Here is a 25,589-nt window from a genome sequence, read left to right as displayed (position 1 = left end):
TTGCACATGCCTGCTGTGGGCTAAGTCATGTCCCCCCAAACTCATGGGTGGAAGCCCCGATCCCCGATCAAGCAGGATTAGTGTCCTCACAAGAAGAGACACCAGAGAGCTCTCTCTGCACACACGTGAGCATAGTGAGCTCCTGGGGACAGGCTCTCACCAGGCTCTGGGTTGGCCAGCACCTTGACCGTGGACCCCCAGCCTACAGAACTATGAGCAAAGAATGTCTGTTGCTTAAAGCCAGCCGATCTGTGGGTGTTTTGTTAGTCGGCCCGGCTGGCTCAGGCAACACCTGGGGATCCTAGTGACCCCTGGGCTCCAGGAAGCTTCTGTCACTTGAAGGCTGCTCCCACCCACACCACGGCCCCTCCTATTAGACATCTTGGGGGTTGTGTGATTCCCATCCCTTCATACCAGTCTTGTACTAATCTAACAGCACGGGCATCAGAAAGGGGAAATGGATGAATAGGACAAATACAACATCTCTAGGTGGGTACAAGTATGTAAACCTCAAGCCAGGAGGGAGCGGCCACAGAAGTGACAAAGAATAGTTAATTTCCTTCATTTATGAGGAGGTGTTAGGAAAATCTGCACAGGAATTACCAGGTGGCTCCAGGGAAAACAAATGGATATTGTCAATAAAATGTGAAAAGATGCTGGGGGTCCCTGGGTGGTTCAGTCGGTTAAGCGTCTTTGGCTCAGGTCATGATCTCACAGTTCCTGAGTTCAAGCCCCATGTCAGGCACTGTGCTGACAGCTCAGAGCCTGGAGCTTACTTCAGATTCTGTGTCTCCCCCTCTATCTGTCCCTCCCTTACTTGCACTCTATCTCTCTATCAAAAATAAATAAACATTAACAAAATTTTAAAAGCCAGCATGGATGCATATTGAAAGTGATCTGCAATAAAAGCTCTAAGTTGTGTATATTTCCTCGATAATGAAGTAAGGAGCATTAGTGACTTAGATTCTGATGGGTCCTCTGCTGGAATTCTGTGCAGCCGGTAATGATGTGCTGACAGGAGAGGTCTTCAAAGAAAGTGATTCATTCCTGAGGGGCGTGCAGGGGACTGCTGAGGGCTTTTACTCTCCATGATATGTTTTTGTACAGTGATGGGGTGGAGCGGATGTGGATGTCATACTTTCATTTTGATAGGTGTTCGTTTAGGGGCACCTGAGTGGCTCAGTCATTTAAGCATCTGACTCTTGATACTGGCCCAGGTCATGATCTTGAGGTTTGTGAGTTCGAACCCTGCATCAGGCTCTGCACTGATAGCGTAGAGCCTGCTTGGGCTCTCTCTCCCTCTCCCTCTTTCCTCTTTCCGCCTCTCCCCTGCTTGCATGCATGCACTCTCTTTATCTCTTTCCCTCAAAAATAAATATTTCTTTAAAAAGGCATTTATTTAAAATCTAACTGGTTGGGGTGTCTGGGTGGCTCAGTTGTCTAAGCAATCCCACTCTTGATTTCAGCTCAGGTCTTGATCAGATGGTTGTGAGTTCTAGCCCCATGGTGGGCTCTGTGCTGGACATGGAGCCTACTTAAAAAATAAATAGAATAAAATGAAAATCAGTAACTGGCAAAGAATGTTGGTGGGAGCTAGAGAGTGTCTGCTCTTTAGAACTTCCTATCCGTCTGCAGGTCTTGGGGGGCCACTGGCGGCTTCCCTCTGTGTGGCAGAGGCAGGGGCTAGGCCGCCCCCCAGTCCTGGGAGCGAGCATCAGTCATCCAGGCAGACTGCTGCCAACTGCCATGGCAGCCACAGCAGGCAGCTTAGGATTCACCTGAGCCTCCCAGAGCGTGTTCCCCAGTTGGCGAGTGCAGGGACCCTCCCAGCCAACAGAGTCTGATAGGTCTCTGGAGCAGAGGCAGTCTCTCTGGCGAAGCTTCTGGAACCCTGCTGTCACCATGGTGGGACATGGCATAGTGGCACATGTCCTCGGCGAGCTCCAGGCTGGCAAGTGGGCCAGGTGGGATTCCAAACGCCACAGTCCGACGTGGGCCAGGCTCTTGGGGCAGTGCGAGGGGTCGTGTGGGGCAGGAGTCCTCCCGAGGCGGTGGCCCTGGGCCCGGTGTGCTCCCCGCATGCACCTCAGTCTCCCCCTTTGTTCTGACTGCACAGCCGCCACAGCAGACACGGGTGTGGGAGGGGCCCTGGGCCCTCCCCCTTATTCTCATCATGTCTGGATGATTCTTACAGGAAAGAGGGTCCAGCCAGGCCAGCCGGTGTGGTGTTCACCCCTGCACATTCCTCTGTCCCCTGAGTGCGGGACCCGGGCAGGGCTGGGGCAGGGCTGGGACCTCTGCGGAGGAGCCTCCCTGGGGTGTTTCTGGGGAACTGTCCTGGGACCACCCCGGGAACGGATCACCGTGATGTGGTCCTCACGAGGCCCCCGGTGCTGTGGCGTCTGTGCTGCCCCGAGACCCCTGCCCAGGCTTACAGCCAGGGGGCCAGAGTCTGGGGCAGCAGGGTAACCTCTCCCTGCCCATCTCGTCCTGCAGGAGAGCACTGCGAGGTGAACACGCGCTCTGGCCGCTGTGCCAACGGGGTATGCAAGAACGGGGGCACATGTGTCAACCTGCTCATCGGCGGCTTCCACTGCGTGTGCCCGCCTGGCGAGTTTGAGCGGCCCTACTGCGAGGTGACCACCAGGAGCTTCCCGCCCCGGTCCTTCGTCACTTTCCGCGGCCTGAGACAGCGCTTCCACTTCACCGTGTCCCTCACGTGAGTGTGGCCCTGTGTGTCCCACCCGAGCGCCTGGTGCTTCAGTGGCCATCTCTGCGGGTTGGTGTGGGTGAGGCGGCGTCTTGCTGAGCTGGGGAGCGGGGGACCCTTTGCTCACAAATGCAGAGTTTCTGGGCTCGGGCAGCAGAGGGCAGGGCCTGGCGGGAAGCCTGGCCTCGCCCTTCTGGCCCTGCTCACTTGCCGATGATGCTTGGCGGCCCTGACACCCAGGTGCCCAGAGGTGGAGGGCACAGGGGCCCGCAGGCCGGGCGGGCTCAGCTTGGGTCCGAGCGCTGGGCAGCTGAGGGCAGCCGCCCATCCCCTTGCAGCCCTGCTCACCTGCATCCAGGATGCGGGGCTGTGTGCTCTGCTTGCTGCTTTATTTCCGCATATGTTTCTCCAGGAGAATTCAGGCTTGATTTAATTTGTAGAAAAAGCTGTCATTTCTACTTTAAGGATTTCTGTGAGGTTTAACCTGGTGGTGGGGGGGGGTTGTATTCTGTGTTTGGTCATGTGGGCCCCTGTCTGGGGCCCTTAGGGCGCCTCCTGGTGGGAGTGTGGCCTCTACCTGCTTCTGCCAGCTGCCCTTTGCCTACGAAGGGCTCCTTCCTGGGCGTCCTGCCCCCTGGCTAGGCGAGGGTGCAGTGCAGCCAACATGCCCTAGGGGGACGCTGGTGGGAGCCGCACAGGGGGATGTCGGCTGTGAGGCCTGGTCTTCGCAGTAAGTGGCCAGGATATACCACCGCAGCTCGAGCTCAGCAGAGCCAGGAGTGTGGGCTGGCGGCTTTGGGAAAAGAGCTCTAGTTTGGAAGGATGGTGAGCACAGCAGACACGGGGCAGGACGGGCCTGGGGGCAGGAGCCGGGAGCCTCCTGGCTTGAGCCATTTAGAGGGCCGCACGGTGTGTGCACAGCGGTGAGTGTGGTTGGGGCTGGTGCCCTCAGTTTGCTGCAGCTCATCCTTGTTGAGCACCTGTTAATGCAAGAGATGCTCTGGATAACAGGTGGGTCAGAGAGACTTTAGATGCATCCCTAGGGATTTTAAAGTCCAGTGGGAGGGACTCTGGAAATTAGTGCCACAGAAAAGCCCCCCGATGACATGGAGATCCCGACAAAGCCAACTCGGTGGGGCAGGGGTGCTGGACACGTGGTTCAGGCCCACTGACCTCCCCAGCTGGGAGCCTCTCTCTTTGGAGGCGCCAGAGCCTCATGGCCGCCTCGGCCTCTATCCCCTGCTCTCACCCTGTCGGGTCCTGTGAGCCCCTCATCCTCCTGTCCCCTGTCTAGCCACTTCTCCCTTCCCCATCCCTAGCACTTTGGCCTTGTCCTTTCTCCCTGGTGACCTGGTGTGACAGTGCTGGACTCGTCAGTGTGGCCTGGGTCAGCCTGAGTCCCACTGGGCCCGCCCACTGCCTGGGGTAAAGTCCATAATTCCTAACGTGGGGCTCGAATTATTGGTGGATTTTCTGCACTGTGGCTCAGATCTCCTGCCTCAATGCTGGTCCTCCGCCCAAGCTCATTGTTGGGTAGGGGGTGGGGGGAGGGCAGAACTCCGGCCCAACGTCCTGATCCTGATTTTTGTCCTGGTTTCAATTTGTTTATTGTGCTGAAGTCTCCAGGGTGGGCACACACTCTCTGTGAGACTTTGGATCACCACATGGAGTCCCTGGCTGCCATTCCCTGGTGTTGAGCTCCCAGGGAGTCAGGCCTATCACCACCGTGCTCAGGGAGGCAGGACACGGGCCTCCACTTGGCCTTCCAGGCCAGAACGGCCATTTTGAGGCTTGGGTCATTTAGAGGCTCACAGTTTTGAGGCTGTTGCCTGTTTTATTTGGCCCACAGTCCGTGGTTCCACCACATTCTTTAGAAAGGCCAAGGAGGGTCCCTCCCTGGGGCGTGCCATGAGGGCTTGGGGGCACAGAGGAAGTGCCCAGGCAGCGGGTATGTGCCATCCTCGCCTCTTCCCCCAGCCACAGCACAGGCAGGGGGCGTCAGCCCTGAACGCCGACCCAGGCCCTGGACCCCGGCTCTCTGCCCACAAGACCTGCACCCAGAAGGCCCAGCACATGGGCACAGTCCTCCAAACCAGGACTCTGCCATGGGATTCCCGGCTACCGTGTGCCCTGTGTGGCTTGATGTTTAAAACGTCTGTCCTCCCCGTTAGAGGCGTTTTGTATCTCTGGCATGTTACCTCTGTTATATGACCTGTGTTAGTTGGAGGCGTGTGATTTTGGTGTCTGTGTAGCCTCAGCCACCACCCCTTGGGCCTTGCTGGCAGCCCGCAGTCACGTGCTGTGCTGCGACCACTGGCAGTGAGTAAGCTGCAGGAAGGGGTCCCCTCGGAGGCTGACCTGAAAGATGACCGACCAGAAGTGCCCGTGCCCGGAAACCAACAGAGGAAGTCTGTTGGCTCCAGACTCAGAGAGCAGCTAAAAAATAAAGCATTTAATTAAATGTTTGGGTAAAGCAATGTGATACCTGCTAGCTTGTCAGATTTAGTATTTAAAAAAAAATTTTAATGGTTTTTTAAAAAATTATTATTTTTGAGAGAGAACATGAGCAGGGGAGGGGGGGAGAGAGGGAGACACCGAATCGGAAGCAAGCTCCAGGCTCTGAGCCGTCAGCATAGAGCCCAATGTGGGGCTTGAACTCACAGACTGAGATCATGACCTGAGCTGGAGTCGGATGCTACCCGACTGAGCCACCTAGGTGTCCCAGATTTAGTATTTTTAGATGATTCCATTTGACAACAGTTTGTGGGCAGTTTGCCGTGCATGTGACCCCGGCCAGGGCCTCAGGGCACTGCTGAATCAGTGAGAAGTTTTTAAGGGAATAATTTTAAAAGCAAAATATCATAAGAAGTCGTCCCAGAACTTGAGCAGAAAAGCAGCTACACTCTGGTGGCCCTGCTTGCTTTGGGGGAGGGGTCCCATGGGAAAGGGGGCCAGGGCACCGCCAGCACCTTCTGTTTCAGGTAGTTGCCTCTGCGGCTGCCTCTCCTCTTCCTCGCTCTTGTTTGCCAGGCTCCTGGGCTGCCTTCCTCCACCCTTGCCCCCATCCTAGGTTCTTGGCTTCTTCCCCTGCCCCTCGCCAAGTCTGTTTCTGTTTCTGGTTTTTCCTCTCTGTCTTGGCCTGTCCAGACCTTCCCCTTGGCCCTGGGTCCCTTGTTAGCGCTCTGTGTCCAGCGGGAGACCTCTGGGTGTCTGCCCGGGGCAGCGGGGGGCATGCAGGACTGTTGGACACCAGCACCCTGTACTGACTCCCACGTTGGCCCAAGGAGAAACTCACGCAGAGCCGCCTGCCCGACGAGAATTAGGTGTGACCAAGAGGCTCTCTTGTCTTGACTGTTATTTGTGCCCTTCTTCTACCTCTTCCCCCCAGACCCGTGGCACCCCCTTCACTGTGGGGGAGGGCCGATTCTTTGCAGAGTGTGTCATCATCAGATCTTGTTGCACATTCTAAACAGAGGGGTTCAAGGTGTGGACGGGGACTGTTTGTTTTAAGGAACTCAAAGGAAAGGCTGAGGTCAGAGGCCTGAGGCAGGTTTCTACAGACTCTTGCTGCATGAAGCCAGATAATCCAACCATGAATCAAAGGAAAATTGCCCCCACTTAATCTCCGATGAGACAGACATCGAGCTCACTCAGGAAACAGTTCCTAGGTCCCTACAGGAGACATTCTAGGTTCTCTGTGACCAGGGTGTCTGGAGGCGCCCCAGGTCAGGTCGAACTGGCCTTCTTGGGACCCCGGGGTTGGGTGAAAGGTCTCTGAGAATGTTTATCTGTTGTTGAAATAAGTGGGTTTTTTTTTTCTTTTTTTAAAAGTTTATTTTGAGAGACAGAGATCGTGCAAGTGGGGGAGGGGCAGGGAGAGATGGGGAGAGAGAATCGCAAGCAGGCCCTACACTTCAGTGCCGAGCCCGATGTGGGGCTCGAACCCATGAGGCCATGAGATCATGACTTGAACCAAAACCAAGGGTCAGATGCTTAACCAACTGAGCCACCCAGGTGCCCCAAAACAAGTGGTTTCTAACTCTTTAAATGCCTGAAGTTGGACAGATCTCTTCAGTTTCATTCCTTTGATTTCCAGTCATGCTTTCATCCATTCGTTTGTTTATTAGCACATCGTTATTAAGCACTTATGTGGACCAAACCCTGTTTGGGGCTCCAGGAGGCAGTAGTGAATGAGAGTTAGTTCCTCCCCTTAAAGATCATAGGCTCTTACACATAAATAAATAAACAGGTAATTTCAGAAATAGACTAAGTGATGTGATAGATTTGATCAGGGGAGGGGGGCACATTGTAGATAGAATGAGTTTGTGGAAAGTACAGTCAGAATGTCTCCTGGGAGATCTGTGGAGCCAGGGAAGGTTGTTCCTGGAAGCAGGAGCAGCAAATGCAAAAGCCCTGGGGCAGGGAGGGTGTCAGTGTTCGGGAGCACAGGGAAGTTGTGTGGTGGAGACTAGAGACAGAGGCCCCGAGGCAGGCATCACCGCCAGCCTCCCTGCCTGGGCAGGTACCGCGTCCCTCTGTCCTAGGGAACACACCCGGGACATTTCCAGCAGCAGAACGCACGTGTTTCTGCTCACACATCTGTAACCAGTGCAGTGGCTGTGTCGTCCTTCTCGGATATCATTCCGATGTCCTCTTTTCCTATCCTCTGGGCTGTGGAAACCAGGTTCCTCTGTGGCCTCTACTTTGCTGTTTCCAGAAAAGAACATTGCCAAGCAGGTTTTATGGGCCACCAACTCTTGATGAGAAAAATGAATTCCCGGGACCAGAGTCTTTCCTGAGTCCGGCCCCACGCTCTCGCCCTGTGCCGGCTGGGTGCACCACGTCGTTCCCCGCCCCCACCCCCTACTTCCCCGCCGTCTGCAGCCCCTCTGCCAGGGTCATTCGCCCGTGACGTCCTTCTGCTTGGCCCCACAGGTTTGCCACCCAAGAGAGGAACGCCCTGCTGCTGTATAACGGCCGCTTTAACGAGAAGCATGACTTCATCGCCCTGGAGATTGTGGGCGAACAGGTGCAGCTCACCTTCTCAGCAGGTGAGGCCCCCTCCCTAGGAAGGGGCCGCTCTCTGAGCCCCTCACGGGCCCTCTGTCACTGAAACCACCCTTGTCCTTTGTAGCACCTTGAAATGTGCTCCCCTGCCTGTTGCCTGATTCTGTGAGGGATCTCAGGGATCTGTCCTGTGGGGGGGAATCCAGAACGCACGGAGGTGTTCATTGCGGTGTTACTTATGCTGAAAAGACAGACGGCACAGCTCTGGTTTCCAAACACTGGGAAATTATTGAGCATCTGATCTGTACATTAAAACTCTTTAAAAAACCATGACGCACGTTACCTGTGTTGTTGGAAGAGAATGCTGATCCAGGCTGTCTCATCAGTGTCCCGCTAACCTATGTTCTCTCTGGACTCCCCCACCTGCAGGTGAGGCTACCACAACAGTGACCCCACAGGTCCCCGGGGGCGTGAGTGACGGGCGCTGGCACTCGGTGCAGGTTCAGTATTACAACAAGGTAGGATGGGGTGCCCCCCACACCACTTCCCTGGGCGACCGGCAGTCGGGCCCCGGCAACTCTTCTGTCTGAAGTCATTTACTCTCTGAAATTTAAAAGTATATGCTGGCCAAAAAAGATCTTTAGGAAATGAGTGTTTATTGAGGGTCTGTGTAAACGTCCCCAGGCCCTGTGCTGGGGTGGGGGAGACTCAGGGATCCCAGAAGTCACCTGCAGAGGAGGAAGGCATGGAAGGAGTTTATTCGTTGACTTGACTTCCTTGACTTCCTTGACTTGAGTCATTACCAGTGACTCTGGTGGCTAAAATTCCAGGCCATTCCAGCCCAGCTCCAAAGCCAGGATTGTCTCTGCTCATACCTGGATGTTCCCCGAGCATCAGGAAGGTCTTGGAGGAAATGCTGCGAAGGTGTGGGCAGCTTTGGTTTCGTTTTCTTTTGCTCTTTACTGGCTTATAAGCAAAGAGTTTGTTAAGTGTTTTCATCAGAATTGCCCCACTTTCCATCCCTGTGGTTTCTGCAAACCCCTTTTCTCTTTCCTGGGAAACTCCAGGGTGCCCCCTCTCCCTGGTGTGTAGGCGAGAGACAGCAGTGCTCTCCTAGGCAGAGTAAGGAGACATGTGCCCCTGTGTCCTGTAGGGCCAGGAGCCCCGAGGACGGGGCTGTGCCCTGTGTGCCTTTGTGTCCCCGTATCTGGGGCACAGTCCTCAGAGCCCAGGGACTGTCCTTTCCACCCAAATCTGATCCCGCCAGCAGGACAGACAGATGGACAGAGACATGCTCCCTGGTTTCTCTGTTCCTGTACTCTGGGCAGCGATCACAGGGGCTGGGCACCAGCTGAGGGTGCAAGCCAGTCAGACTGGGCCGAGGGGCCTCCCCCCAAGCCCATGCTTTGTCAGGGAAGCAAAGAGCACAAATCTGATGCCTTTTCCTTCCTGCTTGTGTGGGGACCCCCCTGCCACCTCCCGCCCCCAGACAAGACTGATGGCTTTTGGCTGCTGGGTTCTGCCAGTCATGGCCTCCCCATCTGACTGCCTGCACGTAGTGTGTTCTGGAATCTGCTGATGGCCTAGCAATGGTGTCACAGTTGGGCAGGGTCAGGACCCCTGACATGGCTGCAGTCCTCTCACGCCGTCCTTGGCCACCACTTGCACATGGGGAGGACCCTGGCAGGGTCCTGCCTACTGGCAGCCGGTAAACGCCCCCTGCAGAGCAATCCCGGAACATCCCAGAAGAAGGAGCCTCCCCTGAGGACACCCTTGAGGTGGATCCCTGGCAACCCGCCCCTTCCCAAGGCTGGCCTTTCAGCAGCCTAAGGATTAAGTCTTTCCTTTCCCGAGCTCAGCTATTTCCTCTCTTGCCCAAGGTTATTTGATGGAGGATACCGAGCACTTTTCACTTCACTCTGACGGCCTCCGTCGTGGGGCTTGTGGATCACACAGTTGGGAAGCGTTCACGGAGATTACACGCGTCTGTCTTGGGGGGTGTATTTCTTGTGTCCCTGCCTGAGGCCCTTCTCCAGATGCAGTGACATCTGATCTTACGAGTGGCAGGTTGCAGGCACGTTTGCAGGGGCCGGGGGGCTGCCAGCCCCAAGGCAGGATGCCCCTGGGGTGAGAGGTGAAAATGTCCCTAAGGGCCGGTTGCTATGTGCTCTGGCCTCTTGTTTCGTGGTTCTGGCCGACCGCGGTCCCCAGGGTGGCCTCATCTGCCCAGGCAGAAATTCCTAGAGCTACAGCGGCAGCTCAGCCATGGCCCCTCACCTGCGCTCCATTTACAAGCCAATGTATCTGAATAATTCAGGGCAGCCGAGGGTAGAATGGTGGGGAGTCAGAGGCCCCCTCCTGCATCCCGCCCCTTGCTCTCCTGCTGCCCAGTTCGGCTCACATGCCCTCCCTGAACTCCTGTTTCTCCCAGGCGTGGCCTGCTCTGCATTTCCTGCATGGGAACCCCCAGATCCCCATGGACCCTCCATAAGTCTGCTGGGGGTGGGGGGGGGTGCTGGGAATCCACCTGGGCTGTTTTTATCAGGCAGGAAACAGGGAATCCTCAAACAGGATGGTTCCAGCAGAGTTCATTCCTAAAATAGGGTGTGGGGCATCTACAGGGGCCAGTGTGGGACCCGGGACTGGTGGCCACCGCAGGGCTGGGGCTGTGGCTGCCCTCAGGCCTGGAGGAACAAGGGGAGGGCAGAGCCCAGAAAGACAGGGTCATGGAGAGAAGCCACTTATGTGGAGCAGTGACCTTCAGCGGGGGCTCTCCCGACGGCTCGCCCTTCCCTCCCTCTGATCTCCTGCTGGGCTCCCATTGGCCAGAGCCAGCCAGAAGCCAGACACAGCACTCCCTGGATAAGTTCTGTACAGGCCGGCCTCCCACATAGAGAGCAGGCAGTCCGTTTACTTTCTCTCTGCTTGATGACCTTGTAGACGAGAAGGTCTGTAATTCGCCTTCCACAAAAGGTGCACTGGACTTTTTTCTGGGAAGGTATTTTCAAAGCAGGCTCTTTACACAAACATGTTGAACTTGGTGAAGCCTGGCAGAGCCCCTCGCACACCCCCCTGCGGAGGTTTGGGGCCGTTCTGGACTATTTGTGACTCTGTTGCAGATGTGCATTTTCTCTAAGGCCGTTTTGGAGGATAAATGTTTGCACCACCAACTCTCAGAAGAGTGAGTGCACTGATGGTAAAAGTTTTGTGTAAACTTTTGAAAATGATGCCTTTTCCACATGGAACTTGGGTTTGGTTGCAGGTTGGCCATGGGGATGGGGGGAGGGCGGGGAGAAGCACGCTCCTTGTGGAAGCAGCTCTCATGTGGGCGTCTCGTCTCTTCACTATTTGTGCAGAGGACTCCGTGAAAGGGGGTCACTCAGTCGCTGAGCACCTGCCGTGTGCCTGGCCCTGTTCTCATGCTGGGTGTCTGAGGGGGTCCCATCGAAGCCCCTCGCCTTGTCACAGCATCTCTCAGCTCGGGGCCGGGGGCGTAGACACCTGTCAACGAGATGTTTAGTATGGTCCTGGGGAAACCAGGATAGCCCGTGTGCGCCTTGACTGTGGCATCCGAGAGTGTCTGTCCAAGCCAGCTGTGCCCACCAGGAGTCTGCAGGGTGACCTCCTGACCACTGGGCAGACACACACGTGCCAGGGAGATGCTCCTGGGGCACATCAGGCAGTGTGGCCTGTTCAGGGCATAGGGCTCGGAGAGCGAGTGGGTGGTGAAAGTGGAATGTCAGACAGGGCCAGATTGGCTGGGGGTTTTGATGTAGGATGAAGAAGGGGTTTAGAAGGACGTGAGGTGTGTTACACAGGTGTCTGTACCTTAGCACTATTGACACCTGTCGTTAGTGGCTGATTCTTTGTTACAGGAGCCTGTTCTGTGCCCTGAAGGGTATTGAACAGGGTCCCTCCCTGGCTTCTGTCCATTAGGTTCCAGCCCGCCCCCCACCCCTGGTTGGGACAACCAGAATTGTTTCCATTCATTGTCAGGTGTCCCCAGAGGTACCTCAGAAGGGGACTGGCTGGCCGGGCACTGGCTGGCCATTCCCACTTGGACAGGGTGGTGGAGGCCCTTGTGGCTGGGCTGGCTGCATGGTCCTGGGTAGGCTTGGCTGGTTCTGGCACGGGGCCATTCTGAGATGTGGGCTGCCTTTAGTAATTGCGGAAAGTATTTTCATAAAGAGTGGAGAGCTCAAGTTGAATGGAAACCACCCACCCCACCCCAGCATCCTCTCCTAATTGGGCGGAGCATCCAAATGCTTGAGCTTTCCAGGACCTTGGGAAAGGGGCAGCTGGGTGCAGGCGTCATTATGAACTGCTCTGCCCGGCCGCATTTTAAGATCCTGTGTTTCTTCAGGTCACTCATAACCTGTTGGGTCCTGGCCACACATAGACTTTCAGTTGTCTTGAAGGAAGTGGGTGATGTACCTGGCAGTGCAGAGGAATGACCCCACATGCTGTATCCTGGGGGCAAGGGGGTCTCCCTTTGCTTCACTGTTCCTGAAAACCCAAGGGCTTCACTGTTCCAGGAAACCCTCGATGGTCACACCTGTGTCAGGTGCCACTGTGCTGTCGGATGTGTTCTAGTTCCGTCTAGCTTTCCAAATGTTTTAAGTTGTCTTTCTGCTGTAAGAAGGAGTCCTCTCTTCTTTCTATTTACTTACGTGGGTATGGTTTCACGAATTCCTGTCTTATTCAATGGACCGTAATCTATTTTCATTAATTCGATGATCAGATTATTTCCCGCTAGGCCCATGTCTCAGATTTGGTGAAAGGGACACAGGTGTAAGTGCCACTTATTTCTAACACCGGCCTTTTGGCGCCACTCATCATTTTTATTAGTGCCCCTTTGCTTGTTGGCACAAAAAGACATTCCAGGGTTATTTTGTCCTTCTTCTACCCCAGCCCTGGAATCAGCCATTTATCCTCAGAACTCTGGATTCTTTTTGCAACGAATGGCATTTAGAAACCAAGATTCAGGTACCAGGTTTGCTTGGTGCTGCCGAGGTGTCTCACTCTCCATCTCTTACTGGACAGAGCTAGGATATGTATGTGTGTGTAGGTGTGTGTGTACAGACTTATATGCACACACTGAAGTTCACATTTGTTTCCTCTCTACTCATTGAAAGCCTCCAATTCCATCCAACATGGACTCCTCCTAGTGTTTTCTTTTCTCATGTTTGTAACCCTCTTCTCTCAGTGAGAAACCTGTTCCCATTGTCCTCAATCTGGCTATTTATTTTCTCATTCCACTGTTACTTAAACAGTGTGCCGGCCAATTAGGCCACACACCTTGCAAGCTGCTCCCTCCCTGGGCCTGACTCTACTACGGACTCCAACAGGTGCCAGGAACAAGGCACCTTAACTGAGATCTGGCTAATGTATCAAATTATTCAGAAAGTAGAGGAAGGAAAAAATGAAAGAAGTTTGTTATAAAATTTTTTGCAAATATGAAGGCAATGAAAATACAAAATACCAAAATATGTGGGATGCACCTAAAGCAGTGCCATGAGGAAAATTCATAGCACTAAAAAAATACTATCAGAAAGAAAGTCTCAAATCCATAATGTAAGCTTCCACCTCAAGAATCTCTAGTAACAAACACTGAAGACCAAGTTGTAGACTGCACACTTTTTAATCTCAAATTGCAAACTTTTGGAAGAATCACCGTTAAAATAAGAACTCCTATTCCCTTTGACTAGATTCCCCAATTGTTGATATTTTTCCATGTTTGCTTTATTTTCTACCCCACCTCTCATATATTTTTATATTTCACCTGCTGGTCTGAGCATGCCCAGTGGTCACACTTCTGTCAGGTGCCACTGTGCTGAATGTCAACTGTGTTCTGTCAAGCTCTCCACACGTATTAGTTGGCAAAAGAAACTGAAAGCAGGCAAGCAGATGGAAGGAAATAATAATTAAGAGCAGGAATCAGAAAAGTTGAAAATAAAAACAGTAAAGAAAACTGATGAAACAAAGAGCTTTGGAAAGATCAATAACAGTGATCAGCTTCTAGCCACACTGATGAGAGAAGAGAGACAACAGGATTCCCAGTGTCAGGAAGAAAACGGGACATCATTACAGACCCTGCAGACACCAGTGGTTAGTGGGGGAATTCCACACGCAACCCTATATATGTGCATTTAGGACCCAGACAAAACAGTCCAATTTCTCAAAAATGCAAGGAACCATGACCCTGTAGGAAATAAAGAATTTGACCACCTTGCTATTCAGGAAATGACTTTGCTATTTATTAAAAAAAAATTTTTTTTTTTTAATATTTGACTCATTTTAGAGAGACAGAGTAAGGGCAGGGGAGGGGCAGAGAGAGGGAGACACAGGATCCGAAGCAGGCTCCAGGCTCTGAGCTGTCAGCACATGGCTTGAACTCACAAACCACAAGATCATAACCTGAGCCAAAGTCAGACCCTCAACTGACTAAGCATCCAGGCTCTCCTAGAATTTGTCATTTAAACACTCTCCAAAATGAACCCTCTCAGCCTAGATGGTTTCACTGGAGAGTTCTACCAAATGTTTAAAGAATGACACCAATTCTGTACAGTCCCTTCCAGAAAAATAGAAGAGGAGGGGATGCTTCCCGGGTGCTCGGACGGTAGCAGTACCCTGATGGGAACACCAGATGAAGACAGAAGAAGAAAACCAGAGGCTGATGTATCTCGTGACCGCGTGCAGCTCATGTCCCCACAGAAGTCTGTACAGCATGTTCACAGCAGTCACAGACTAGACTCCATGGTGTGTCCCTTCCATGGAAGCTGGGCTGTGACTCACGGTACTTGCAGCAAAGATGCATTCTGAGTGACAAAAGCCAGCCTCCCGAGCTTAGGTGCTGCATGATTCCATTTATAAAACATTCCTGAAATAACAAACAACAGAATTGGAGAAGAGAGTAGTTGTTTTCCGGGGTTGAGATGGGGGCAGGAGAGACATAGGTGTGGCTGTGGAAGTCCTCAGGCGGGGTCCTAGTGGTGATGGAACATTCTCCGTCCTGCCGTTTCAGCGTCCACACTGGGCTGCGATAGTCTTCTACCGTTTTGGAGGATGTTTACCGTTGGTGGGACCTGGGTGAAGCGCACATCAGATCTCATTATTTTTCGCAGTTACAGGCATGTCTAAAGTTATCTCAAAGAACTTTGAAAGATATGGGGCACCTGGCTGGCTCAGCTGGTGGAGCATGCATCTCTTAATCTTGGGGTTTTGAGTTCAAGCCCTATGTTGGATGTAGAGATTACTTAAAAAACCTTTAGGGACACCTGGGTTGCTCAGTCAGTTAAGCGTTTGACTTTGGCTTGGGTGGTGATCTCATGGTTCTGGGCTTGAGCCCGTCGGGCTCTGTGCTGACAGCTCAGAGCCTGGAGCCTGCTTGGGATTTGGTGTCTCCCTCTCTCTCTGCCCCTCCCCTGCTTGTGCTCTCTCTTTGTCTCTCAAAAATGAAGAAACATTTTAAAGCAATTTTAAAAATAAATTTTTAAAGAACTTTGAAAAATAAATAAATGCTGGCATATGTGTACTCTTTTCTGAAGGGGACCCCCGCTAATCTGTCAACAGCATGTATCCGAAAACTCATGCTAGGTCATAAACCACCCTGAAGTGTGGGGTCTTAAAACATCAGATATTTATTATTCCTTGTGACTCTGTGACAGAGGCATTGGTTGTGGCTCTTTCTGTAAACAGTCTGCCATGTGGTGGACTACTTTGGGGAGAAAAACGATGAAAAAGATGTCTTTCGGGTTCATTTTGTACCTTTCTGTGATTTTTTTTGTGTTTTACGTGTTCTAAAATTTTTTTTGTTTTTATTATTTATCTTAGACAAGGAGCAGGCGAGGGGCTGAGAGAGGGAGGGAGACACAGAATCTGAAGCAGGCTCCAGGCTCCGAGCTGTCAGCAGAGAGTCTGATGTTGGGCTTGAACTCAGCAACCGTGAGATCATGGCCTGAGCCAAAGTCGGACATGTAACCGACGGAGCCCCCAGACACCCCAGTGTTTTACGTGTTCTAAAGAGAACAGCAGGAGTGATGGGTGTTGGGACTATGAACGAATTTTGTTTTCTTTAAACTTTCTGCTTAAAAAAATTATTTGATTTAAAGAATGTACAAGACAAAGGAGCCAAACTTTTACATGTTTAGGAAAGCTTTTGCCGAGGACATCAAGGCAGGAAAGGACAAAGGCCAGGTGGGTGAGCTGTTGCCACAGCCTCTGCAGTGGGGGGGCGGGGGGTGTCCCACTGGCTTTGCTTCTCCCGCTGATAGAGCGGCAGAGTGACACGTGGTTGCGGTTTACTGCTGTGTGGGGTCACCCTGTTCATTCCAAGCCTCTGGTCTGGAGTTTGGCTGCTTTTGTTTCTCTGCTGCTGCGTTTCCGCAGACAGTTTCGCAGGTCGAGAATGGCCTCCATTGTGTCTGCCCCCTCCCCTTTCCACTGTGAGTAGTCGATAGATCTCGAATATGCTCACATAACGGGCGCATTCCATTTACCCATACAGTCGGAGGGCAGGTCTGTAACCTCATTGTCCTTCGTCTGTGCCTGGAAGGGTCGGTGCCTCCCGGGACCCCAGCGGGCAGAGAGAACAGCCTAACGAGCGGCCTCTGGGAGGGCCCGAGCCAGCAGTCCCTGGGGGTGGTGAGGGTCCCGGCCTGTGGGCGGCCCAGCGGCTGACAGTCGCCTGCTTCCTCTCCAAAACATCGCCTCATCAGATGGCAGACACACACCCGCTATGGAAACATACCCATTCCCCCGAGACACGCACAGCCCCGTCCGGGCTGTTGTGTCCTTGGCCTGTGTGCAGTTGCCTCTGGCCCCGGCTCCTGGTCTGGTGGCAGTCACTGCCCTGCACCTGCCTCCGGCCTCCAGCCTTCCTGGGCACGCCTCCCAGGCTTGCCGCCTTTCCTTCCCTCGGCTCCCACCCCCGGGGCAAGGACGTTTACTGACTAGGGTCCTCACGTCCACCCTTGAAGGAGGAGGAAGCCAAGGCAGAGTGAGGCCAGGAGGGCCAGAGCTGGGGTCCAGCAGCTCTCACTCACCTGTGGGCTCTGCTTTCTAGAGTTTGGAACCAAGGGCTATGCTAGCAGGGGATCTTGGGTGGCCTGGAGAAGACAAGGGCTTGTGGGGTCTCTGTGCTGGTGTCTAGACTCTGGGAACTCAGGGGGCCCTGTCAGGGTTGTAGCAGGAGCAGGTGGGGCTTTGCAGGAGTGTGCGCACGCGCGCGCGTGTGTATGTGTGTGTGCGAGTGGGCACATCTCCTGCAAGCCCTCCTCCCTTTGTCTGAGGTGGCTTTTTGAAAAGGTGACCTGTGGCCTGTGAGTCCTCGCATACCAAGTGACCCGGTTGTTGCCAGGAGCTGTCTGTCCTTTCTCTTCTGTCAGGAGTGGGTTGAGCGCAGAGCACACCTCTGTGGCCCTAGGACCCCCTCCTGGGCGCCAGGTCCCTGTGCCGGTGTGCAGGCCCGAGGACCCAGGTGTGTAGATCCCACATGCAGGGAGATGCGAGCTTCTCATTCAGTGCCTGAGAGCCCCCCCGGTTTGTGTGGAGCAAAGCCCCCAAGAGAAGGAACGTTACCCCGGTTTTCAGGAAAGTGCTGTTTAAAGTCAGGGAACCCCAGTTTTGAGTCCTTTTGTCATTGGAGAAAAGACCCTGTCTGAGCAAATCTGCATGATCTCCCTGGCCTCCTGGAAAGCCTGGGGAGCCTGCTGGCGGGCGGGGGGGGGATCCTGCCCCCCACCGGCAGGCAGCAGCGGAGGCCCCTGGCCCCTCACGGACCCTGGAGCTTTTGTCTGGAGAAGGGTTGGGCTGGGGAGCAGCTGGCGCCGAGCCCCATGGATCTTCTCCAGAACAGAAGTCATCTCCTTGGAGATGCAGGGGCTCAGGAGATGCTGACCTGTGTACAGAACCGAGCACACAGGCCACCTCGCAGCCCTCGGCTCCGGTGAGTTGTGCGTCTGTCAGAAGCCCTCTGGGTTCCTCTCCTCTCTGTGGCCACAGTTGTACGTCAGCTGGAGTTAGAAACACTCCAGTTTTTTTTAAAGAAAACTGTATGATTTTTTTTTTAAAGAAACTCAAGGTGAGTGGCACGTTCAGACCTTTGTTGAAAACCTTTTTTTTAACGTCTATTTTGGAGAGAGAGAGACAGCGTGAGCAGGGGAGGGCAGAGAGAGGGAGACACAGAATTGGAAGCAGGCTCCAGGCTCTGAGCTGTCAGCACGGAGCCCAATGTGGGGCTTAACCTTGTGAACCATGAGATCATGACCTGAGCCCAAGTCGGATTTTTAACCGATGGAGTCACCCAGGCACCCCTGTTGTTTTGTCTTTAATATTAAGCTCGAGAAGTAAATACCTTACAACTTAATTTTTGGGGAACTTGGGGGTGCCTGGGTGGCTTAGTCGGTTAAGCGTCCGACTTTCGCTTAGGTCATGATCTCGCGGTTTGTGGGTTCAAGCCCCGCGTCGGGCTCTGTGCTGACAGCTCAGAGCCTGGAGCCTGTTTCAGTCTGTGACTCCCTCTCTCTCTGACCCTCCCCTGCTCACGCTCTCTCTCTCTCTCTCTTTTTTATAAATAAATAAAAAAAAAAAATATTTAAAAAAAAATTTAAAAAAATTTTAATTTTTGGGGAACTCCAGGTTTTGGCTGGCAATTCAGTTGACTTTAAAGCTGCTGAACAGTCCCCCGCGCCCCGACTGCCAGTGCCAGTGAGGGGGGACAGGGGAGTGGGCTGTCACTTCAGGACTGTCCCCAGCCCCTGGGCTGCTCACACTGGTCTCACGTTGGGGGAGGGTAACAGCACGGTTCCTGGCGAACCAGCCATTTTGTCCCTGTGGAGACCCCGAGACGCGTGCTGAGGCTTGAAGACCCCTGGCCAGTTCTGCCACCTTAGGGAAACTGGTCTAGTCATGTGGCCCTTGGGTTCCTCCCATATTTCCTGGGTGTGGGTGGGTCCGCTCGCTGTGCCTGACGTGGCGGCACCTTGTCATGGGGTTCAGTATGCATGGGCAAGTGAGGTTCCTGCCGTAGGGACTTGCTTTGGGCTGGGGAAAATCAAGGAGCCGAGTGCCTCCGGGAGAATCAGAAAGGGTGAGGTGACAGCAGGCGGCTAGAACTTCAGGTCCAACCTACCTGGTCCCTGAGCATGTCTCCCACTTTCTCTCCGCCCCTCTCCTGTGTGCTGTTACATGTCAGTCCTGCAGACAGGGACATAGACTCGTCAGCAGCTCGCCGTCCTGGGGTCCGTCTGCAGCTCCTCTATGCAGGCTTGACCAGAGAGCAGGGATCCTGGCCCGTCTGGGGGGCAAAACGGAGTTCACACCCGCATGTTACAAGTGGGAGAGCTGAGGCTCAGAGAGACTGGTTTCCAGCTCCAACACGTCGTGCCCGCTTCCCATGAACGTGGGGACACCATCCAGGCTGGCTCCTGCCCTCTGGGGGTCAGCACCCTGGTCTGGTGGTTGAGTGGCCTTCCCCAAAGCCCCATGGGGAGGCCCCTTCGGAATTTGGTGTGGATCCTGGAAGCACGTGCTGTGGGGGCTATACTCAGCAAGCCCCTCACATCTGGTCTGAACCTCACCAGGTGTGAGAAGCAATGGGACGTGTGCAAGGCCGTGTTCTGACTTCTCGTGACATCCCTGCAGCCCAGCCACGTGTGACTTCTCTGACACGAGGTTTAGCTGATTGTTTCTGACGCAGAGAGGGAACCCATTCTGTTCCCAAGACTCATGGCTCCGGGTGTCTGGTTTCGAGGAGCCCCCATGCTGCCTTTCCCGGCAGCCAGCATTTGAAACTGAACCCCACCGGCCTCCCTGATGAGGACTTGTTTGCAGCAGGTTAAAAGGCTGTAGAAACGTGAGCGCTTCGTGAGGACCAAATGCTTTTGTACGCAGGCAAATCTCTACCAGCTCTCTGCGGCACCTGCATGGAAGGGTGGGGGAGGGTCTGCACACTGGGCAGAAAATAAATGGAGGGACAGGAGGACCCTAAGGGGTGACTTCGGATTGACTTATCGAGAATCAGAAACCTGGATGTGCCCAGAGCAGCAAAGCTTTTTGCTTTCACCGCCCTCCCCCACCGCCACCACAAAGCACACGGCAGCTCTTGGTTTTTCTCAGTTGGCGGAGGGGTGAGTGTGGCGGGGTCTGTGCACACTGGTCCCAGTTTCACCTGCCCCGTGGCTGCCTGTGTCCACGGAGGGTGACAGCCATCCCCATCTGCAGGCCCTGCTGGATGGCTTATGTCTCCACTTTGCCTGCTCTGCTCGGACCCTGAGTGTCCAGGCCTGGCTCATACAGGTGTGAGGTCCTCTGGGCCTGGCTGGCTGCCCGGCCAGGCAAGCCGAACCCAAGGGGGAGAGATGCGGGGACACCAGCCTTCACCCAGCCCGTGTCCAGCCCCCTTCTGGCGGGAGAATCATTGCCACGAGGCCCCTTTATTTCCTGTGTCTTTTTCTTTTGTGCACATGTGTGGCACGCTTTAACAATTCTTAGGAACATCAGGGGCCGTTCGTTTTGTCTCGTTCTCTATCTTGTTCCCGTGCGCCCGTGCCAGCAGAGCCACGGTGCGCTCTCCGTGGCTGCGCCCTGGACCAGCAGCTCAAACTGCTTTGTCCTTTTCAAACGTGGGAGGTGGATGCACAGAGGTGAGCCTGGCGCTTCCACGGTCCTCTGATTTCTTTCCCACCAGGGATTCCTTCTACGTGCCAACCGTGCGGAAGGAGACGCGCTTTGTCTTCCCTGGGCAGGAACGGATAACCTGAGCCCAGATCACATGCACCTGCTGCTGTCTGCGTTCCACTTCTCCATCCTGACCCAGCTGCCTGTGCAGTGACGTGCGCACGTCCCACCCCAACCGGCGCTTTCCCTCTCTCACTGCCTTTTACCGCTGGTGATGGTCTCCACAGGAAGGCCACACGGTGTGAGCTCCTCCCCACTTTACAGACAGAAATGAGGATGGAGCTTCCCAGAGGTTGTCCAGGTAGACAGAGGCCGTGGGGTCAAGGAGAGTGGATGCCCATCCAGAAAACTTTTTTTTCTCACTGAGATGAAATTCACATCACATGAAACAAACTTTTTTTTTTAATGTTTATTTTTGAGAGAGAGCGTGAGTGCGCATGAGCAGGGGAGGGGCAGAATGAGGAAGACAGAATCCAAAGCAGGCTCCAGACTCTGAGCTGTCAGCAGAGCCCGACGTGGGGCTCAAACTCATGAACCACAAGATCATGACCTGAGCTGAAGTTGGACACTTATCCGACTGAGCCACCCAGGTGCCCCTAAGATGAACTGTTTAAAAGTGAATACCCCGGGGTGCCTGGGTGGCCTAGTCGGTTGAGTGTCTGACTCTGCTCTGGTCATGATTTTACAGTTTGTGGGTTCAAGCTCTGTGTTGGGCTCTCTGCTGTCAGCATGGAGCTTGCTTCAGACGCTCTGACCCCATCTCTCTCTGCTCTTCTCCCCACTCGTTCTTTATCTCTCTTTCTCTCTCTCAAAACGAGATAAACTTTAAAAAGTAAAATAAAGAAAAATAATACTCCAGGGAACAACTCTGGCATCTGGTGCGTTCGCAGCATCGGGCAGGCCTGCCTCCGTCCAGGTGGGACGTGCTGTCAGTCCCTGAAGGGAAACTGTGCCCCCAGCAGCCTCTCCCGGTGCCCCCAGCGCTCGAAACCCCCGTCTGCTTTCTGTCAACGGGCTTGCCTCTTCTGGGCATCCCATGTAAACGGAATCCTACCACAGGGGCCTTTGTGGCCGGCTTCCTTCCTCAGCGTCAGGTCCTGGGGTCCATCCGCACGGTGGCCGGTGCCCGTTCTTCCTTCCCTGTTAAGGCCGAGTCGTAATTTTGTGTGATGGAGAGACCACATTTTGAGGATCCGTATCCTGCTGTTGCTGGACGTTTGGGTTGTTCTCGCCTTTTCGCTCTCATGAACGGCGCTGCTGTGAACACCCGTGAGCAGGTTTTTGTCCAGGTCTCTGTTTTCAGTGTCTCAAGTCTGTCCCCCCAGCAGTACTGCCGGGTCCTTTAACCCCTGTGTTCAACTCCTGGATCTCAAGCGTGGATTTCCTCTTACAGCACCACTGCCCACGCTCACCTGGTGTTCTCCCGCCGTGGCTGACTGCACGGTGTCTGTTGGCGTGTGTGTTGAGCAGATGGGCGGCCATGTCAGGTAGCTCTCCCTTGTGCTGCGTGTTCTGGGGCGGCCTGAGAAGGGGCAGGACGCTGGGGCGCCTGTGAGGGGAGGGTTCTCCCGGTCACGTCGCTGTGTCTCCCCTGCTGGCCCTTTCAGCTCTTAACCCGAGAATGCGTGGTTCTGTAGCCGAAAGGGCCATTGCATCTGACCCGACAGCCCATGGGTCTGGGAGTAGGAGTCGAGAAGCAGGTGTTGGATGATGTTTATCGGAGACCATCCATTCTCCTAAAAGTCTCACTTGCTGCTTTGATGAAGTAACACCAGATTTTGAAATCTTTTTTTTTAAGTTTTTTAAAAATTTATTTTGAGAGAGAGAGAGAACAAGAGGGCAGGGGGCAGAGAGAGAAGGAGGCACAGAATCCCAAGCAGATTCCATGTTCCACATAGTGCCCAGTGTGGGGCTCTGTCCCACAGACCGTGAGTCATGACCTGAGCTGAGATCAAGAGTCAGATTCTCAACCGACTGAGTCCCCCAGGCTCCCCTGAAGCCTGTCGTAACAGTGGGCTGCCCCACGTCAGTATGTACTATTCTGAATGCAAAGGTTCATTTTGGGCGGAGGGGGGAGCTGTGCCTCCAGTTTCCCCTCCCATCCTGTTTTTGCATGGGTCCTGGAGCTCTGAACTGGTTTGCAGTTTTGCAAACAGGAGCTCTGCCTCATTAGAGCTTTCCAAGTGTAAGTGCCGTTTTCGTCCTCAGAGAAGTCTCCCGCCCCTCCCCCCAGAATGCAGATTATATGTTAAAGATACTGCGGGGCTCTCACAGCCCAGAGATGGTCCTCCCCCCGGGATGGCACCACCACTTAAGCATCCTGTAATAGGCACATGTGTGTGTTTTCCAAGGGAGGCTGTGTAACAGAGTGAGAAAACAGATTTTTTTTATACTCTAACTGTTGCTTAACCTAAGGCGAAATCTTTAGGATAGAGCTTTATCAGGTCTCCCGATCTCATCTAGTGCAAAAGAGAACGAAGATTATCCAGGAACTAGGATACTGGGTGGCATTGGGTTTACTGAAGAAGGCTTTCCAGGAGACTCACATTATCTTATTTGATGTCCTTCTTTTTTTTATTTTTATTTTTATTTCTAGGAGAGAGAGAGAGAGAGAGAGACCGTGTGAGCAGGGGAGGGTCAGAGAGAGAGGGAGATACAGACTCTGAAATAGGCTTCAGGCTCTGAGCTGGCAGTCAGCACAGAGCCCGGCACGGGGCCCGAACCCACGAACTGCGAGATCATGACCTAAGCTAAAGTCGGATGCTTAACTGACTAAGCCACCCAGGCGCCCCAATATTTGACGTCATTCTTGATGTCTCTGTAATACAGTGAGGATTGGTATTCTAATATGAAATTCTTAAGGACAGAGAAACAGGTTCAGTGATGGACCTTGTCCAGTCAGATGTTTGGCCAAGAGGGAGTAGAAGACTCGGCTGGCATCACCATGTACAGTGGTGCGGGCTGTGCACTGCACAACTTGGGATGAGGGATGGGGGCACCACCAGGGTGAACAGCCCTCCCCCCCCCCCCCCCCCCCCCCCCCCCCCCCCCTTTGGCCACCTGGCTGAGCTCCTGTTACCAGCAGCTTCTTTGTCCTGCTCTGGTCCAGTGTCCTCAATCGAATGGATACTTCTTTGTTTCCTCTGAAAACCTGAAGATTTCTTTTTGAGTGAACTGTATAGTTATTTTTTTTATTAAAAGGTATGGAGATGATGTAATTAAATCTTCTATATCTTTATAGCTCCCCGTTTCCAATGCTGTTGTAAAGAAGCTTAAATTTGTATCATGTTATAAACTCAGGCGGATCCCAGAACTCTCAAGTGGGGACACTGGGTCTCTCAGTCTTAGGGGTGATGCGAAGGATCGCCGGGACCTGGAGAAGGCACTCTGTCTGTGGGGAGGGTGGAGCCCTGTGCACCATGTGCCGATTGGGAGGCCGGGTGGCACTTTTTGCATCCCACCAGCCACCCCGTCTGTGTGTGGGCCGTTCACATGGGGAAGGTTGCCTGGCCGAGCCCAAGCCAGCTCTCTGGCTGCTGGCCTGCATTTCTGGACCTTTGAGACCTGCATACTCACATCATGTGGCGGCATGAACAGGCTCCTGGTCTTATGCTGAAAGGATGCTGAAAGGATGCTGAAAGGGCTGTCTGGGTGGACTTGCTCTGTGTCCTTGCGGGGTGGGGGATGCCCAGAGACAGGGGCGAGGCCGCCTGGGTGTTACTGTCATTGGACACTAACCACAGCCTCCTTGAGAGGAGAACCTGCTTCCAGAAGTGAGCCGGTTACCCCCAAAGTCGCCGGTTCCAGAGGCATTCTTATAATGAACCCTGGGCGGGGACAGTGTGTGTGAGGCCCTCAGGGACGGCTGGCGGAGGTTGACTTCAGGCCAGTAAAGGGTATGGGAGGGTCACTCAGGGACGAGGAACATGGAGGGGTGAGCAGGCGCCGGGTCAGGAGGTGCGTGGCCACAGTCCAGCTGACGCCAGGACTCACAGGTAGAGTGGGTGTTGAGGAGGATGCACCCCAGGGCTCTGGACTTGGCCTCTGTGCCAAAATACCACAAACTGAGTGGCTTAGAACAACAGATTTATTGTCACAGTAATGGAGGCCACAAGGCCAAGATCACGGTGTCCGCAGGACCCAGCTCCATCAGTGGGTGCCAAGGGAAGGTCCCTAATTCTGGTGGTGCCGGGAGGTCCTTGATGCTCCTTGGCCTGTCGACACAGCACTCTGCCTCCATTGCCACGTGGCGTTCTCCCCATATGTCTGTCTCTGGGCCTGCCTTATAAGGTCACCAGTCACATTGGATTCCGGTCCCCCTACCGTGGCGTGACCATGTCTTAGCTGATTATATCTGCAGACCGTTCATTTCCAAATGAGATCACATTCGGAAGTTCTGGAAAGGACGTGATGTTCAGGGGTCTCCAGTACCGCTGCTTTGGGGAAACTAATGTAAAACAAGGCTGCCCACACGTGGCCTGCCCACACCCTCGTTACCCGCGGACGGGGGGCATATTGCCGGTGCTGGTGAGTCCATTGTGGTCGCTCGAAGAGAACACACTCACACCTTCTGTGCTTTCTGTTCCTACAGCCCAACATCGGCCGCCTGGGCCTGCCCCACGGGCCATCTGGAGAGAAGGTGGCCGTAGTGACCGTGGACAACTGTGACACGGCCGTGGCTGTGCGCTTTGGTGGCCTCGTTGGGAACTACAGCTGTGCTGCCCAGGGCACACAGAGTGGCTCCAAGAAGTGAGCATCCGTGAGGGTTGGGGTTGCGGGGAGGGGGGCCAGGCAGCCACCCCCTGTGACGGCTGCTTCCAGCTGTGTCGTCAGGGCGGGACCCTGAGGCAGAGCACCTGGGGCCCAGCAGCTTGGCAGCCCCTGTCCAGGCTGGAGCAGATTCCCTCCCCTTGTGGGGGGCACCTTCCCTCTGACACATTAGAACCTTCTAGAATAAGTCCTTTCCTCACTTCTGCCAAAGTAATGGCCAGACCAACCATGAAGTGACGGCTGGCTTGCTGACCCCAGAGACCGTCGGATCGCCAGCCTCGATCCATCAGGCACAGGTCCCCGCGATCCATCGTTGGGTCAGTAAACCTGTCAAATGCAGACAGCCCCACGGCCAGTTTTGTGACGCGAGCCCCAAGAGCCAGAGTGGAGGCCCTTGCTCCTGCCCGGTCACGTTGTGGTGGTG

At 54.1% G+C, this 25,589-nt stretch overlaps 1 protein-coding gene across 1 annotated transcript in view; it reads left to right on the top strand.

The window, feature by feature from the left end:
- CELSR1 (cadherin EGF LAG seven-pass G-type receptor 1) overlaps positions 1-25,589 on the top strand; it is a 134,352-nt gene that overhangs the window by 69,096 nt on the left and 39,667 nt on the right. The window contains exons 3-6 of the mRNA XM_039237380.1: positions 2,497-2,719; positions 7,646-7,761; positions 8,147-8,235; positions 24,987-25,144. Coding sequence (XP_039093311.1) covers positions 2,497-2,719; positions 7,646-7,761; positions 8,147-8,235; positions 24,987-25,144 — 586 coding nt within the window. The remainder of the gene's footprint in view (positions 1-2,496; positions 2,720-7,645; positions 7,762-8,146; positions 8,236-24,986; positions 25,145-25,589) is intronic.

Source organism: Hyaena hyaena, unplaced genomic scaffold (assembly GCF_003009895.1).
Source record: "Hyaena hyaena isolate Hyena2069 unplaced genomic scaffold, ASM300989v1 scaffold_4, whole genome shotgun sequence".
NCBI lineage: Eukaryota > Metazoa > Chordata > Mammalia > Carnivora > Hyaenidae > Hyaena > Hyaena hyaena.
This window is presented reverse-complemented; position numbering and strand designations above follow the sequence as displayed.